Source organism: Gigantopelta aegis, unplaced genomic scaffold, assembly GCF_016097555.1.
Source record: "Gigantopelta aegis isolate Gae_Host unplaced genomic scaffold, Gae_host_genome scaffold1924, whole genome shotgun sequence".
Classification (NCBI taxonomy): domain Eukaryota; kingdom Metazoa; phylum Mollusca; class Gastropoda; order Neomphalida; family Peltospiridae; genus Gigantopelta; species Gigantopelta aegis.
The window spans coordinates 149,232-168,818 of NW_024537373.1; the positions used below are offsets into that span (position 1 = coordinate 149,232).

Here is a 19,587-nt window from a genome sequence, read left to right on the forward strand (position 1 = left end):
ATATATTGAACACAAACGAACATGTGCTTGAACAGGAGGGTCGACCCCCGAATTCCGTTACACCCCCTGCACCCGCTCCTGATCGGCTAGTTTTTCAGATAAAAATATACTTCTTTTTTTTAATGAAAAGTACAACTTGGATAAGATTATCTGTCTTCAAATTTACGTGATTTCATTTTTTATTTAATATCTACTTTCTTATAATGATTTTTATAAATATCAACGAAAGAAAGAAAGAAATGTTTTATTTAACGACGCACTCAACACATTTTATTTACGGTTATATGGCGTCAGATATATGGTTAAGGACCACACAGATTTTGAGAGGAAACCCATTGTCGCAACTACATGGGCTACTCTTCCGATTAGCAGCAAGGGATCTTTTATTTGCGCTTCCCACAGGCAGGATAGCACAAACCATGGCCTGTGTTGAACCAGTTATGGATCACTGGTCGGTGCAAGTGGTTTACACCTACCCATTGAGCCTTGCGGAGCACTCACTCAGGGTTTGGAGTCAGTATCTGGATTAAAAATCCCATGCCTCGACTGGGATCCGAACCCAGTACCTACCAGCCTGTAGACCGATGGCCTACCACGACGCCACCGAGGCCGGTCAAATATCAACGAAAACCGGATTCGGATTCATATATTTGCATTTCGTAGTTGAACACCAGGTTTATTTAGCTTACGTTCGCGGTGCTGGGAGACACTCCAAGGCCCTTGGTTGTGCTCACGGCGAAAGCGCTTGCCACCCATGAGGTGATTGTGTCTGGTACCGTCGTTTTAATCACCGTCCGTCCGTCCGCACTGTAAAACAGACAGACAAGTTGAGATTAGTGCATGTCCGTTTAATGCATAGTGAAAATGATGCATTTGTAAAGGTATTATTCGGTAGAAAAAATGGAAAAATCTTTTAATTTATTAATTCATTAATTTACTAATTAATATATTGTTTTATTTATATTTACTTATTAAATGTTCAAGGAAGGTCCGAACTACGATACAGAACTGTATAAATATTTAAATAATAATAATAATAATATATATATATATATATATATATATATATATATATATATATATATATATATATATATATATATAATTATTATTATTATTATTATTATTAAACATGTTTGTAACAAAAAATAATAATAATAATTGTACATGTATTTAAAACATTGTACTTTGATTTATGAATAAACATATCAAGCATTAAAATGTACTTGTTATCTACTTCAAATTATTGAACACACGTTTTAAAAAAAAGTAATTGCAATCAATGTTTATGTAATAGTATTTAAGGTATTAACTGTTAAGCAACAAATTTAAGTAATATTACGTTAACAATCAACATAAAACTATTGCAGCTATATGCAAGGCTTAAAGCATAACGCTAAGGCACAATTATAGCTAAAGGGAGATAAATGGGGATACTTGAATGCAGGGGAGATAAATACAGATAAGGTAATGCTGGCAGACAGGAAGCTGCAAAAATGTGCTAGAGAAAATGCAGAATAGTTTATGGTTTGGAAATATGTTTATTGACAATTATGTTCCCATTTGACTTTTATTTTTGATTTTTGATTTAAGGTAAATAACTATTGATATCTATGTGATAGTTTGTTTTCGCTGTAGATGATTAATATACACAGTAAAAGGATTGTTACATTAATAAAATATGAAACATTTTGAAATGGCAGGTTTATGTCAAGAATTCTAAAAACAATCTACTATATTACTTTTTTTTTTAAATGTACCGTTTTATAATTGTGTGTGTGTGTGCGTGTGTGTGTGTGTGTGTGTGTGTGTGTGTGTGTGTGTGCAATTTCATAGTTAATCTGAACGACAGAGCAGTTAAGGTAATCAAAACCATATATGTGTACAATACAGAGACAAAGGAATCACTCTCACGTTTCGTCTATAGAATGACTACCACTGCCTGGAATGATATACATCCATCCTACCTTATAGAACTACCATTCCTAAGACTGGATTGGCAAACCTAAACCTGTACAAGACAGAGTTCAGTGTGTATTTAGTTTTAAAGATCCCATATATAAAAGGCATTCACCTTCGCTCGGGTAGTTTGCTCTTTTTAAGAACCCTTTGGTTTCCATTTTTGGGGGAGGGGGCGGGGCAGGCTGATGTTTGCCCGCTTTAACGAAAATGCCCAAATTTGGATAACAACGTCTATTCATATTTGCGTCACTACCAAGCAGCGTTCCAAACAAATCACCAGCTAATTTTTCACAGTATCCATTTTTCACAGTGTTTTACCCTACGTGAAATAAAGAATACTACATGAGTGGCCATTAAATACCATTTATCTTACAACGACACGTTTTTTAAACGAGTTGTATGATAAATGGTATCTAACGAACACGAATGTTGTATTCTATTTCTTACATATCCAGAAAAAAAAAGTTTTAAAATAAATTTAAATACATTTTCCAACAAAAACGTATTTACAGCACTTTCGCTTATAGTTAACTTGTGCGTCACAGACAAGTCAATTTCAGATTAACTTGTACGTCACGGAGGGATCGATTCGACCGTTCTTGGTTGATGGATTTTTTGTGGGGGTTTCTTGTTGGGTTTTTTTTGTTGTTGTTCTTGGTTTTTTGTTGGGTTTTGTTTTTGGCTTTGTTTTGTTTTGGGGTGGGTTTGTTTTGTTTAGTTTTTTTGTTTTTTTAGGTTGTTTGGGTTGGGGTTTTTTTTTGGGGGGGTAGGGTTGGGTTTTTTTGCATTGGATGGTATGGAATTGGTGACTTGGTCATCACCTAGGAACAACCAGTCGTATATGTGTTAACAAGTATGTGCTATCAAAAATAACGAATGACATTCTCACCATTGGGTGTGTAAGAAAGCTGCATTTATGAACATTGTGCGTTTGTGTGTACGTGCGTGCGTGCGAGGGATGTGTATAGAGATGCTAAGTTAATAACTAGAATGGGTTTACGCGTATGTTAGACAACGGAGAGCACCCAGTGGTTCGGTCTATGTATTTACCCTGTCGTTCTGTTAGTCCAGAGCCATGTTTCAGGGAATAGATGCCTTACAGTCGCCACCTCCTGCAGGTTTTCAGAACCGCCAGGGGGCTTCGGCTGGGTGGGGAGCTGCAGTGAATGTCCCACCACACTTCCCAGGGCAGATTCAGGTTCGGAGAATGGAAGAGGTGATTCCAAAGAGGAAATTTATGATCTAGATAACAAAACGACAATTGCCTTAAATTGGGGAGTATATGTATTGGATCTTGATCATGTTCTGAAAACATGAAATAACAGTAGCACTTCATTTGTTTGTTTATAAGGGAAATAAATAAGGCCCAGCCAAGATAGTGACGGCACGCCATGTACTCTTTCTTCAAATAGAGGTGCAGGATCGAACCCCCTCTGTGGATGCATTCAACCGACTGGGTTTTTTCTCGTTCCAACCAGTGCACCACAACGCATGTATGTGCTTTCCTGTCAGTGGAAAAGTGCATATAACAGATCCCTTGTTGCATTAGGAAAAATATAGCGGGTTTCCTCTGATGACTATATGTCAGAATTACTAAATGTTTGATATCCAACAGCCGATGATTAATTAATCAGTGTGCTCTAATGATGTCGTTAAACTAAAACAAGCTTTAACTGTCTTCAAATAATAATTATACAAGTCATCATTATACCTCTGGTGTTTTTTTATCAAAACATTCTACTACCTGATGGAGCATCATAAGATATAGTACAACAGTTCAATTATTTGTTTTACATACAAATAAGAAATATGCACTAATGTGACGCAAGATACTAGCTAGTTCCTTCAAAATGCCATTTAAATAATTATATCACGTTTGTAGGCGAGTTTCCAAATCCCTCCGCAGTCTAACCCATCTACACCCAGTTTGTAGGACAACACAATATAATTATAGAGAATAATAAATGAGTGGCCGTTAGATACCATTTATCTCACAACGAGTTGTTTTAAAACTACATTCCCTGGAATATTTTTATTATTTAAGCATATAAAACAGAAAATCCAATTACGTTTGGCGCATATATGACGCCGGACTCCGCATTGGTTTCACTACGCTGGCTTATCCAGGTCAAAAACAAAGCCATGATTTTGAAAGTGGAAAAACTTTTTTCCCCAACAAGAGATCACGTGAGATTTCGCAATTTTTGAACAAATTTAATTGTCTTGATTGAGGGGTCGTCTCATATCTCCAAAACATATTTATATCCATAGAGGTATGGTACAACGTCTTTCCAGGGGTCGGTGAGTGGGGGATTTGCCTTGACATGTTGACAGTGGCCAGCTGTTGGCATACGCGTTACGTGTAAGGGGGTGTTACTTTACGTAACGCTCTAGGGGTAGAGGAAAACTGTGTTCCGTAATATTTTTGATATATGCTATTTTTATTCATACTTAGACCTAAAAAGGTGTTTTTTATAGGATCGATCCCCATTATAAAAAGACCATGGTATGTCATATATTCTGTGGGATTTTACATACAAATAATCCCTTGCTAAAAAAAATAGCGGGTTTGCATGTAGGGATTTCAGCGGGGTTGGGGTTATAGACGCAAGTTTACATATGCTCCCCAAAAAAATACATTTCAAATTTTTTTTTGGGCAAGTAAGGGTTTCGACCGCCAATACCCTCACCCTGCACATGCACCCGATTCCTCTCTAAGATTATATGTAATTACAAATGTTTTGTTTTATTTACGACGCGCTCAACAATTTCCAAATCCCTTTTCGCAACACACACACGCACACACACACACACACACACACACACAACCCATCTACACCTACGTTTGTCGGAATTAAGAAGTGAAAACGTTCATTGTCTACTTTAGTATATTTTATTTTTAAAATATATACAGATTAATGTGTTATTAGTATACAAACTAAACTACTAACACATAAAATATCAATTCTGAAATAGGAAGGTACCACTGTCGATATTACGTTCAAGATACCATTTAATTTTTTGAGACGAACCCTACAATTTAAAATCGGCAAACACACGTGTTAACTGAAAACAACAGGCTGTCGTTTGTGCTTTGCCGAACTAAAATGACGAATAACATATACGTTTGAGATATCCGTTCATAGTTTGACTCACGCCTTTTTAAACAACGAGCTTGTATTTCACATTTGTATATGATGTTATAATATGGTAACCAGATAATGTAACTTTAAATGTATCTAACCAGCGTTTGATACGTTTTTTAAACAACGAGTTGTGATATAAATGGTATCTAACGGACACGAATGTATTATTCTATTTCTTGCATATCCTCAAAAACCAGGTTTTAAGCAAATTTTAACATCGTTTTCGACTAAAAGTTATATACAGCCGTTGCACTTATAGCTGACAGACATGATTGTCAGGTAAACTATACGTCACAGTCTAATCGATATCCAGCGTGTTGTTTTTCATTGGATATATGGCATTGGTGACCTGATCATCACCTAGGTGCAGCCAGTCGTATGTCTTGAAATTGTTAACACACGTACATGTGTTAATAACCATGTTTAACCATAAAATAACGCATGGTGTTCCCACCAACGGGTGTGTGTGAGAAAGCATGTTCTTGTGTGCTTGGTAGCATAGTGGTTAAGCCTTTGTGAGGGTTTGTATTTCTGGTTGAATGTTAATGTTATATTTCTCAGATTAATGCAGGAGACAGCTACTGTGGAGTTGTTTTGTTAAATTGTTTGTCTTAAATCTCGCTCCACTTTTATGTAATTCATCTTATATTCTACGATTCTGTGGGACAGATTATTGCACAGTGTACACCCATAGTATCTTATATTCTCATTAGTTAATGTTCTTAAATCCATCCACATAAAAAAAAGTAAGATGTTAGTCATTGCATTATACTGATAATACGGATTACCAAAGCTCATTTGACATGTTCGGACACAAATGCACGTAAAGAAAAAAGCAAGGAAGGAGGGAAGGAAGGACAGGAGGAAGGAAATGTTTTATTTAACGACGCACTCAACACATTTTATTTACGAGTATATGGCGTCAGACATAATATGGTTAAGGACCACACAGATATTGAGAGACGAAACCCGCTGTCGCCACTTCAGGGGCTATTATTTTCCATTAGCAACAAAGGATCTTTTATGTGCACCATCCCACAGACAGGATAGTACATACCACGGCCTTTGTTACACCAGTTGTGGAGCACTGGCTGGAACGAGAAATAGCCCAATATGGGCACGTAAAGAAAGTCACGCAGTGAGGTAAGAGTTAACATATAAGTTCATTAACTACCTAGTGGTTCTGCTGACCCACAGCCAGGTTTCTGGAAAGACTGTTCTCACTCGCTGCACTTCCTGTAAGCTATGTCCAGACCCTGCGCCAGTGGCTCCCACACCAGGGGGGATAGCGCCGCCATTTCCCTTAGGTATTGCGCCGAATGCGAAATCACAGAAAGGACAGCCGTTATCTGCACAGTTGACGATAAATAATAATCAAAGTATTTTTCCTACCTGTATCTCTTTTAAAGTGACAGACCCTAGTTTTTAAACACTATGGTGTAATATTTTTTCTTTATCCATTTTTGATATCTGAAACCAAGATTACTTATATTACATTGTTTAGAGTCCCATGTCCATACATCCGAAGTGTCTATTTTCACCCTGGGGTTTGTAATTCCACGAACGGAACTTTTAATAATTTCACGCTGTATCATTGTTTTGAAAATATATAAACATATTAATATTTTCAACTTTATATTTATTGGTAAGTTGTTACATGTTTATGTCGTTGCATGAACTGGACTATATTTAGCCCGCGTATGATTACATGATTTTGAAGGTAAAATGTTTACGAATCATTCTACAATAAACAAACCGTCATTTATAAAATTAATGTTTTGTTACTGAAATTAAATGGGTAAGAAAAAGAATCAATCACCGTTGTGAGGTATAGATAGGGCAATTCCAACCCTCAGAATAACATGTTTTTGTAAGGGCCTTGGTAAACCTCGACCCTCACAAAAATAAAACATTTTGTTCCTCGGGTTGGAATTGCTGTATTTATACCTCACAATGATGATAGATTCTATTAGTATTGTATTGAAACGGCAAGATGCTGTTTGGTACACTACTACCTACACTATGATAATTTAATACAGACAACTGTTGTAGTACAATTAATATCGCCTGGTCAAATCTAAAGCCATGGGATGTTCTCGATGCCTCTAATACAAGTATAATAATTATGTCGCGATTTGAACCCGATGGGATAAGGTCAGAGTTGCCATTGCTTCCGAGTTGCTTTCACATTCCACATGAAATTCCACGTAACAACAGAAGAAAGAAAGAAATGTTTTATTTAACGACGCACTCAACACATTTTATTTACGGTTATATAGCGTCAGACATATGGTTAAGGACCACACAGATTTTGAGAGGAAACCCGCTGTCGCCACTTTATGGGCTACTCTTTCCGATTAGCAGCAAGGGATCTTTTATTTGCGCTTGCCACAGGCAGGATAGCACAAACCATGGCCTTTGTTGAACCAGTTATGGATCACTGGTCGGTGCAAGTGGTTTGCACCTACCCATTGAGCCTTGCGGAACACTCACTCAGGGTTTGGAGTCGGTACCTGGATTAAAAATCCCATGCCTCGACTGGGATCCGAACCCAGTACCTACCAACCTGTTGACCGATGGCCTAACCACGTAACAACAGAAGAAGAAGAAGTTTGTTTTAACGACACTACTAGAACACATTAATTTCTTAATTATCGGCTACCGGATGTCAAACATTTGGTAATTCTAACATATAGTCTTAGAGAGAGGAAACCCGCTACATTTTGTCCATTATTAGCAAGGGATCTTTCATATGCGCCATTCCACAGACAGAATAGCACATACTACGGCCTTTGATATACCAGTCGTGGTGCATTGGCTGGCTAGATAGTTCAATAGACTCACTGACGGGTGTCGATCCTAGACTGATCTCGCATCAGGTGAGCTATGTACCACTGGGCTACGTCCCGTCCCGATTTAATAACAGTGTATCTAACTCTATAATATCTTTATTATGCGGGATATTTGTATTGGCTTGTACTTCTTTGTGTAATGCTTGAAGCAATGGAATAAAGGAGAAAGCAAGGTTGTCCTGTGTTATAAAAAAGAAAGCCTTCCTCACTGAACTCGCTTAGTTCAACTCGGACATACTCAGCTATTTTGTGCAGCCACAGCCACGTTTCAGGAAAGACACTACGAACACGTTCCACTTCCATGGGGTGACCACCAGCCACACCAGGCATATGTCCTGCTTGGGGGATTGGAAGGACACCAGGAAATGGTCCGTAATCTAATCACCAAATGGATATTACAATACAAACTTGTAAATAAAACACACACACTCTCCCTCTTACTCACACACTCACTTTTTCCCGCCCTTTTTCACTCATGTTTTTGCAATCGACTCTTACTTAAAGGATCACATTCGAGTTTATACATTCTGCATTTCAGAAAACACTAGATTCATCTTGCTATCATCGTTGAACTATTATTTTCATCATCTTCATCGCAGTAGTAGTAGTTTAGTAGTAATAGTAGCAGTAATAGTAATAGTAGTAGTAGTAGTAGTAGTAGTAGTAGTTTAGTAGTAATAGTAGTAGTAGTAGTAGTAGTAGTAGTAGTCTGTTATTTAGTAGTAGTAGTAGTAGTAGTAGTAGTAGTAGTAGTAGTAGTAGTAGAAGTAGTAATAGTAGTAGTTGTTGTTGTTGTTCATGTATTATTTATTGATTTTTTTACATTAAAAAAACATATTCTACGATTTAACAGTTAAAATGTGGATGGGTGTTTTGAATTTACATAAATAGCTCGATCTCTGACCTAATATCAGAACTCGGATAGCAGTAAGCGTTCTAAGCGAGATGCAATTTGCGCAAGCCACATTGTATTATTGGAACGTCTTTCTATGTCATTGTTGCAAAATCAGTGATAATCAAGTATATATAATTTATTGTACATGGCAAGGGAAATATCGCAACAAGCCCCTGTACCTGAAACAATGATGGGATTAAACGCCAATATGTACCAAGCGAGTTTTAAACCATATACCTCGTTGACCGGTTTACCCATAGCCATGTTTCTGGGAAATTACTTCGAACATGCTGAACCTCTTTGAGACTGTGAGGGTTACCCTTCTCAATTACTGAGTCTACTACACCAGATCCTTTAAGCACTTCATCAATGGCATAGTATAGAGCTACAATGTAAGGACACTACCCAGTTAAACATCAACAACCAAACAACCACCAACTAACCATCCAAGCGGGCACAGTGTTACGTGCTTCTTGCAACACAACCATTTATCGTGTCGTTATATATTTAATATTAACTGATAACAACTTAAGATGGCTAACTGGAATTTTTCATTGTCGGCCCGTTTTGATTTTTTCCCCAAGGTACGTGTCAAGGGAGATCACATAATATATATACTACTCAAAAGAATTTAAGGGTCAGACGATATTTTCGACATTATTTTCTGAATGTAAGTTATATTTGCTAGACCATAATGTCACGCATGGTATTGTTCCATTTTGACGAAAGTGGGTCTAAGCAACCCATAAATGAATTAAAATCCACTGTCATTGACACTGTCGACTAGTTCTAATGGCGAAAACATGCTTACATTTGCACGTAAATTAGGGCGAAAGCGAAAGGTCTGCTAAGTGCCCATAACTTGCTTTTTCACGAAGCGCTTCATTTGCACGCTTTGCACGTGTATTCCATGTTCCCAATGCTGAATTTCCGTATAATTGGAGCTTGCGTTCGTGTACGGTGCACCCTCCAAATTCGACAATGGTACGACTTCAACTGACTATCGAAGATCGAGGAAGGGCTATTGCTTGGCTTCAGGATGGCAATACGCAAAGAAATGTTGCTCTGAGACTTGGTGTCAGTCAGAGTGTCGTTGGCCGACTGTGGCAACGGTACCAAGCAACGAATTCTGTTCGAAATCGTCCACGTTCGGGAAGACCCCGAAACACTACAACTAGAGAGGACCGCTACATCACCAATATGGCTCTACGTTAACGCACAACCACTGCACGCCGATTACGTGACAATCTGCGGACTGCGACTGGAACTCGAGTGTCTGATCAAACCATACGCAATCGTCTGAGAGCCAATAATCTACGCTGCCGTCGCCAGGCTGTTCGACCACCACTCCTACCACGTCACAGAACGGCCAGACGTCACTGGTGCACACTTCATCTGCGATGGCAACGTGTTCAGTGGGGTCGAGTGATGTTCACTGATGAGTCCAGGTTTAGTCTCCAGTTCAACGACGGTCGGGTTCGTGTCTACAGACGTCCTGGGGAGCGCTTCGCTGACGTTAACGTTAGACAACGTCACCGGTTCGGTGGTGTCAGCGTCATGGTGTGGGGCGGCATCTCTATCCACCACAGGACCCCCCTCTATGTGGTGGATGGCAATCTGAATGGAATCCGCTATCTGAATGAGATTATCCGGCCGTTGGTTCTCCCAGGCCTTCAGCAGATTGGCGGCGGGGCAGTTCTGCAGGATGACAATGCCAGACCCCACCGCGTCAGGGTGGTAACGGACTTTCTCAGACACCAAGGTATCGCCAGGATGGATTGGCCAGCATATTCGCCTGACTTGGCCCCAATAGAGCACGCTTGGGACGAATTAGGCAGGAGAGTTCGGGATAACCATGCCCCTCCGGCCAACCTTCATGATCTGGGTCAACTTCTTATGGCAGAGTGGCAGGCCATTCCCCACGAGTTCTTCAGACGTCTGATCAACAGCATGAGGCAACGATGTGTCGAGTGTATTCGCGCCAGAGGTGGATTCACACACTTTTAAACGAATGTTCTAATGTATAAAATCCATGTTTGACAACCTTCAACTTTGACAGCATGTCATGTGACTTTCTTGTATACAGTGACGTTTGTTTGTGGGTTTTTTGTAAATATGGAACAATAAATGAAATTTTTGGTGTAGTTTACATCATCAATCTAATACACTCTGAAACTTATTTGGTTATACATTTTTGACCCTTAAATTCTTTTGAGTAGTTATATATACATATTCTGATATAGAAATTGAATTGAACTGCATGGAGTAATTAATGGTGATGTGCAACCTTCAAGTCACTGAAACGTTCGGCGTGCCAGTTTATGTCACTCCGAACGTCCCTGCTGGTCGGTGCACACCGCACTGATAATAAGGAAGGAAATGTTTTATTTAACGACGCACTCTACACATTTTATTTATAGTTATATGGCGTCAGACATATGGCTAAGGACCACACAGATATTGAGAGAGGAAACCCGCTGTCGCCACTTCATGGGCTACTCTTTTCGATTAGCAGCAAGGTTTTTTTTATATGCACCATCCCACAGGTATGATAGTACATACCACGGCCTTTGTTACACCAGTTGTGAAGCACTGGCTGGAACGAGAAATAGCCCAATGGGTCCACCGAGGCCATTAACCGCTGAGAAATGCATTACCACATTGTTACTTAACAAGTGTACGTCAAACTGATGACAAGGTAGCAAGTGAACGTCACACTGCTCAACTATTAACAAGTGTACGTCTCACTGCTAACATGTTAACATCTGTACGCCACATTGGTGACATCTTAACAAATGTACGCCATGCTAACAAGTGTACTTCACACTGCTGAAATGTTACAAGTGTACTTCACACTGCTGAAATGTTACAAGTGTACTTCACACTGTTGAAATGTTACAAGTGTACTTCACACTGCTGAAATGTTACAAGTGTACGTCACACTTATATACGTTAACAAATATACGCTACGCTGCTGACATGTTAACAAGTGCACGTCACTGTTGACAACAGGCACGGCGGAGCAGGCTGAATACAAAATATTATTAGTAGTAAATCTTAAGGCAGAGGTGAATTTTACTTGTAGAATGCAGGAAACTGCATTTTAGGACATCTAGTTTTCACAGTTTTACAGGGGAGCATACCCCCCGAAACCCTTAGAAACTTTGTGTTGCGCCCTCGATCTCAGCCCCCCCCCCCCCCCCCAAATGTCTAGTTGCTTCCGCCGTGCTTGGACAAGTGTACATTGTTTGTGTTCGTGTTCGTATAAAGGTTAACAAATTTACGCCGCGCTGCTGGTAAGACAAAATCCATTGATAAACCACGTACGCGCTGATAAATTGGGTCCGGTCTTGAAGCTTGAAAGATGTGTCATGTTCTGGTCTTTCAACAACACAGATGAGGGATATACACGGAAATGCAAGCAAGAAGCATGTAGGTTATCTAGAACACAACCCGGATAGTAACCGCATAACATACCCTGTCACTTTGTGGTGCCATAGCCACGTTTCCGGGAACACATTTCGCACGTGCTCTATCTCCTTTAACTGACTAACTACTGACCCATCGGTATGACCCCTTGCTGGTAGTGGAACGGGACCTCCGGCAAGCGCAATACCGCACATAGGGCATGGGTCGTCTAGTAATGGATTCATATGTGATAGAATTTAAAAACATGCTAGTAGTATGATACAAGCGTAGACACTAAAATATTCCAAATGCTTTACAATGTATACAAACAAAATAATGTGCACAAACATCACGCAGTCACACCCTCATACACGGAAAACACACGGATGCAGAACAAATCCATGAACGCACGCTCGGGTACTAAAAAAATTAAATAATTCCAACGGTGATTTGTTGCATTTAGTCGTTATCGCGAGAGTTTGGTGATGTTGGTGGTTGTGGTGCTGATGATTGGTTGGTTGGTTACTTGATTTTTGTGGGGGTTTTGTGTTGTTTGTTTTTTTCGGTGTTTTACTTGATTTTTTTTTTTGGGGGGTTTTTTTGGGTTGTATTTTGTTTGTTTGTATGTTGTTGTTTTTTGTTGCTGCTTTGGGGTTTTGTTAGGGGGTTGAGTTTGTTTGGTTTCGGGTTTGTTTGGGTTTTTGGGTTTGTTTGTTTTGGGTTTATTTTTGTTGCTGGTTTGTTTTTTTGGGGGGTGTTGTTGATTATTTGTTTGTGAGTTGTTGGGTTGTTGCTTTTTTCAATCAGCATGCTTATACAGAAAGAATATCGATACAAGGGTCCTTTATATCATGGTGCTTGTTATTTAATAACCGGCCTCGGTGGCGTCGTGGTTAGGCTATCGGTCTACAGGCTGGTAGGTACTGGGTTCGGATCCCAGTCGAGACATGGGATTTTTAATCCAGATACCGACTCCAAACCCTGAGTGAGCGCTCCGCAAGGCTCAATGGGTAGGTGTAAACCACTTGCACCGACCAGTGATCCATAACTGGTTCAACAAAGGCCATGGTTTGTTCTATCCTGCCTGTGGGAAGCGCAAATAAAAGATCCCTTGCTGCTAATCGGAAAGAGTAGCCCATGCAGTGGCGACAGCGTGTTTCCTCTCAGAATCTGTGTGGTCCTTAACCATATGTCTGATGCCATATAACTGTAAATAAAATGTGTTGAGTGCGTCATTAAATAAAACATTTCTTTATTTTCTTTTATTTAATACGTCATTTATTGGAGGTTTATTTATATTTTAATATATCTTATATTTTTTACATTTCGTTATTGTGTATATTTAATTCAATGTGTACACATAGTATGAGTATAATATGTGGATTAGATTCATTGACTTTGTTTTTATTGTTAAAAATGCCAATTACGTTTGTATTACAGTTACGAAAAATGCAACAAGAAAGTTGGGTGCAAGCAAGAATGGATGCCTTGTCTTAGAAAACCGCATTGACGAAGGCAACACTTCAGCTCGATCTGTTAAAAGGACTGTTACCCAACAGTTTTCCTAGACCACAGCCAAGTTTCTGGGAAAACACTTCTAGTTCTCTCTACTTCTTTTAAGCCAGAACCTCCGCTATTGTCCTTCAAAACTGCCCCAAACATAGCATTTGGTAGCATATGTCCCTTGAAGAAGATAGGTGGGAATAGTGCTACAAGAATGATACGATGTATATAAATAGCATAGTTCTGGTAAACCAACTGTTTACTACATAAAATCAGTACTGTTCCTTTCTTCACGTCTTTACAATCATTATGTTTTACACTGTGTATCGCTAAACATTCCTTCCACAATCATAGAAAAAACAAATCAGGGTTCAAAACTAATTTTGCATATTAATAGATTTCAGAATGGTGTGCAGCTAGACGTATATATATCTTTCGACGTTTCACCTAAACAATGGCGCGCGTCCAGCACAAACATATTATACTCTTCAAAATAATGTATGGGAAGCTGAAATATTAATGTTAATATCAACTATTAGACCGAACATACGTTTTGACCACAGACATCCTAGTAAAGAACGTTCAGGTCTGTTTATCAACGCACCGAAACACATTCCATAGTTTGCACGTGCATCATGCGTGGGGTGTCATTCTCGATTTTGACCATTTCCAGGAAGGTCGATTAATCACTGTGGAATATTATTTCTGTCAATCGTTTTCATTCTGTTGATCATACAGTTGCTATTGTTTTGTTTTTAGTAATTTTTATTGTTTGAATTTGCGATTTACTGATAACAATTTTCAACTTTCAAATTTCACATCTGACCCCAATCGTCCTTCAAGATCTTTGAAGGTGTATTAGCTATCCCCATAGCTAATATACCTTACAATTTTGACAATTTAAATTCTTATTAGAATCCCCCTACATTTTATGAAGAGTATATATTCAAGTATCAATATATAATTATTCAACTGCTATTAACCCACAATGTACGGTAATTGTTTTTAAAGTTTTCTAAACGGATTTCGTTTGTTTATCGTGAAAACAAGGCAACGGCCATGACAACTTGGGCACTTTGCTGCAATGAAAAATATCTATATAACATTTGGGCTTGTGTTACATACCATTCCATTCCTGTTTTAATTTTTATCTAATGTGTAAAGTGATCAAGAAGAAGATCACTGATTAATTTTCGTTTTTGAAAATCGAAGCGTTATTTTATCCCTGGTTATTTATGTTTTTTAATAAAACATCATGATAAAAAGTCAGAATAAATGGCATGAAAGTATGACAGTAGAGTTGCTGATTGATTGATTCCAACTTATTTTCGTGCTTATATCCAATTAAGGTTCAAGCACGCTGTCCTAGGCACACACCTCGGCTATCTAGGTTGTCTGTGCAGGACAGTGGGTTAGTTGTTAGTTTGTTAGTGGTTAGTGAGAGAGAAGAGGGTGTAGTGGCCTTACACCTACCCATTGAGCCCTTAAGAACTTGCTCTGTGTTGGAGCAGGTACCGGGCTGCGAACCCTGTACCTACCAGCCTTTAGTCCGATGGCTTAACCACTGCGCCACCGAGGCCGGTAGTAAAGTTGCAACATAGTTGTACGTCAGTCGGACTATAATAACACATTCCTTTAATGATCTGCATTAGACATGAAGAAAATCCTATCTGGGTCATGAGAAACGGGCGGGAACTACTTAATCTCATTTTGGAAGTAATCTATGATCACAACATCTACTGGCTTAGGCACGGCGGACATAGGTAGACATTTCGGGGGGGGGGGGGGGGGGGGGGGAATTGAGGGCGCAAAGCAACGTTTCTAGGGGGTTCGGGGGTATGCTCCCCCGTACAATTTTTAAAACTAGATGTCTTGAAATGCAATTTCCTGCATTCTACAAGTAAAATTCATCTCTGCCTTAAGGTTTATTACCAATAATATTTTTGATTCATAATTACTGGGAGACTAGATCTCCCTCAGCAACAGCACCACCACCACCCTACTCCGCCCTAGCTACATGTGCATAACGAATAAGCTTAATGTCTTCGTCGATTAATAATACATAAATTGCAGTTTTGTTAAATCATGCGGTTTTCTTAAAGCGAAAGCGACAACACGGGTGCTATTTCTAGCGTGCACATGTGTATAGTACGAGGGCATTATTTTATTACCCGACAGTTGTGTGTGACCAGAGCCACGTTTCAGGAAATTCGGTCCGAACCCTTTCAACTTCCTTCAGATTACTCTGGCCCTTATCTGACCCGCTGATTTGGTTCCCACCCATACCAGGCAGAGCCATGGGCATGGTCATGGGCATGGCTGTTGGTATGCGAGGATCTGAAACAGCAGTATACACAACGCAGAGCTCTCAAGTTGGAACTTTCGCAAGGAATGAGATTTTGTCCGCCATCGTAAATCCGAATAAACCGGCGCGGGAAATAAGCGCGCTGACAATTGGTCACGGTTCGAGATTCTGACCAATAAACAATGTGGAAACCTATTATATGATTTTAATGCCTTATGATGCTTAACCGGGCCGTCGGCTTGTTTGTCGGTCGAAGAGATCGAATGAACAACAAAAAATATATATGCATTTTTATTGTTGTTTTTTTGTTTTTTTTGCTATAATGTTTAAAATACGTGAGAAATCATATACAGGCGTGAGAGCGTGACGCAGAAAGCGTGAGACTTAACAGCACTGACAACGCTAAACACAAACAGGATATAGAGGCGTAACACTGAGATTTGTGGCTCCATAGGTTGCCTAGGACCAAATCATTCACTCCCGTGTCAACTTTCGAGGTCATCGTTAATATTTATGGAGTAAAAATAACTGCAGCTCTTTATATGGTAATATTATGTGACATTGTTTATTTCTACAGATACTATTATCAACTAATTGTGCATATGCTATCATTAAGGTACTAACAAACTAATAAGACTTAAGCAAGTAAAGGCTGCCATCCCTTGTATACGTTTAGTATTTAACTATTATATAACAGACTATCAACTCTTATTTTTTTACCGTCAAACTCCATTGAATTATTTGATATCGTGTGACCATACTCGTTATCTACGTAACAAGAAAAATGCATTTTTGTTTTCATTTACGTTAACGATAACCATAAGACATACAATTATTAAAACTGTAGGTGAGTTTGTACTGGGATTTATTAAATATGGTGAGGCGATAGTGTAACTTTAAAGAATGAACAAATTGTCACAACAGGTGATACAAGAGAAAGTTACGCAAGGCTATTTTGGGAATTGTCAGCAAGCGGAACTATACATGCACGAGGATCTCAGTTAGTTACCCGACAGTTTTGTGTGCCCAGAGCCAAGTTTCAGTAAAATCAGTCCGAACTCTTTCGACTTCCTTCAGGCTGGACTGGCCACCGTGTGCCCCACCGACCTGAGTCTTAATACCTCCTCCCCCAAATGCCGCCATTGGTAGCATGGCTTCAAGTATCGGTGGAACTACAATACGCATAATGACCTTAAAGTCCGAACCAAATTATTAACAACTACGATAAATTACTCTCCTGCCTTTAATTACCATTACATTTCACCCACATTTTGTCCAGACACAAGTTGTGAAAAAACGACAATTACAGTGACACAGATTCCACTTATGAGACTGTAACGATGTCACCGATATCGACTTCGCTGATATCTCATAGGGCAAAATACATGCAGTTTTCTGCCGTTTGTCATTTTACTTTCTTATGGAATACTCTTCAAGAGGAGTGAAAGCCTCTGAAGTGTATGACGTAATTAATATGAAATCAAGGTGTTCTATGTGATATCTTTAAAAACAAAACAAACTTTAAAAAGTAATAATAATATGGCGTCATCACGTTTGCTTTTATATCATAATACGTTATGACGTTGTTAGATTGAGTCATGTCCTTTCACCCCTCTAGGAGAGTATTCCATAAAAAGGCAAAATGCTTTTTGACTTTGCGATCTCAGCGAAGTCGATATAGGTCACATTCATGTAGTTATCAACTGGTATGTGGAATCTGTGTCACTGTAATGTTTCGGGGTTGTTGTTGAGGGGGGGGTTTGGTGTTTTTGTTTTCAAGATTTCTGTCTGGACAAAATGTAGGTAAAATCCAACGAAAAGCAAATGCAGGAGAGCAATTTATCGTAGTTATTAACCATATGGTTCGGACATTAGCTTACTATCTGTGACACCCAATAGCCGATGTGTATTTCTGTGTTGGGTGTCGTTAAACATTCATTCATTCATTCGGACTTTAGTCGAATCCGAACAACTTATTAAGTGCTAGTGAAATTTCAAACCCTGACAATAATCTTTTGAAAATGTCGATCTTTCTGACAAAGTTAGATAAAGTGGATGGACACCAATAAAACTGTGTTCAGAACGGCGAGTGCTCGCGGATTGTGGCATTTAATTCAACTATGATGCATATTAAATCAATAGCGAGCGACCATCCCAGGGTTGCACAGAGTGGAAACGTTTTGTAGATTTTAAAAATAGTTGTGTTTGTGATCTTCACTGCTCCATTAATATTGGTAGGAAATAAAATTGAAACTTACTTAAATAATTTAAATTGATGGTTGGTACTAAATATGTAACAAATATGTTAGTAAAGAATAAAATCAAACTGGAAATATCGGGGGCAGGGGGGTGTTTGTAATATTCAGGCGCTCCTGTTAAAAAAACATTTCACGATGTGTCGTATTAGTACTGTTACTAAAGTAATCCATCTGCTTAAAATATCCATTGGTAGATCCAATACCATGGTATGTACTATCCTGTCTGTGGTAAAGTGCAAAAGTAGCGACAGCGGTTTCCACTCTTTTTCTTTGTCGACCAAATATCGAAACAACCAAATAGCCGTAGTGTAACATCTGCTGGAGTGTCGTTAAACATAGCCATCGTTCTACCATTGTCACTGCGTAAAACAAAACAAATATGCGGTTCACATATTGGAAATGCGGTTGAGTTGGCGATGAGCTTGTATAAGCTTGACTGAAACCACACTGATAGCATCGGAAGTCCGATAACTCTGAACTGCAATTATCCAGTTGTCTTTCTAGACCACAGCCATGTTTCTGGGAAATCACTTCTAACCTCACTGACCTCTTTCAAAGCGGAAACACCAGTAGCGCCATGTATTCCGTTAACAGATCCAACTGACATCAAAATATGATTTCTAATCGGATCTACAAGGCATGCAGTTTAAAACATTGATCAGTTTAGAATAGCACCGAGACTGGTAGGGCCGAATTCACGAAAGGTAATCATAAGGTAATTCGTAAACGCCTGTAAAATATGACTTGTGCATACGGCTAAACACGTGTTTTCATCGTAACGGTAAAGTGGATACGGGACGTAGCAAAGCGGTAAAACGCTCGCCTGATGCACGGTCAATTTGAGATCGATCCTCATCTGTGGGCCCATTAGGCTATTTTACCGTTCCAGTCAGTGCACCACGACTGATATAATAATATATAAACCCGTGGTTCGTGTTATCCTGTTTGTGGGTGGTGCATATAAAAGATCTCTTTCTGCTAATGAAAAACAAAAATGTTGCGGTTTTCGTCATATAAGACTACATGTCAAACTTATCAAAATGTTTGATATCCAGTATCCGTTGCTTAATAAATGGGTGTGCTCTAGTGGTGTCGTTTAACAGAACAAACTTCTTCTTTTTTTAACTTTCATCGTAAAGTATTGACTATCCACGCATGCTTAAAGATAATGAATCCGATTAAGGGAAAATACCTTTCGTAAATTTGACCCGTTAAAACGTTTTAAACAGTAAATGATAATTATAATACACGTACGTAA

At 39.0% G+C, this 19,587-nt stretch overlaps 1 protein-coding gene across 1 annotated transcript in view; it reads right to left on the bottom strand.

Moving 5' to 3' along the window:
* The window catches only part of LOC121367217 (CD109 antigen-like), a 69,533-nt gene that overhangs the window by 29,646 nt on the left and 20,300 nt on the right, over positions 1-19,587 (bottom strand). The window contains 2 exon segments of the mRNA XM_041491326.1: positions 690-807; positions 15,938-16,103. Of these exon segments, the coding sequence (XP_041347260.1) occupies positions 690-807; positions 15,938-16,103 (284 nt within the window).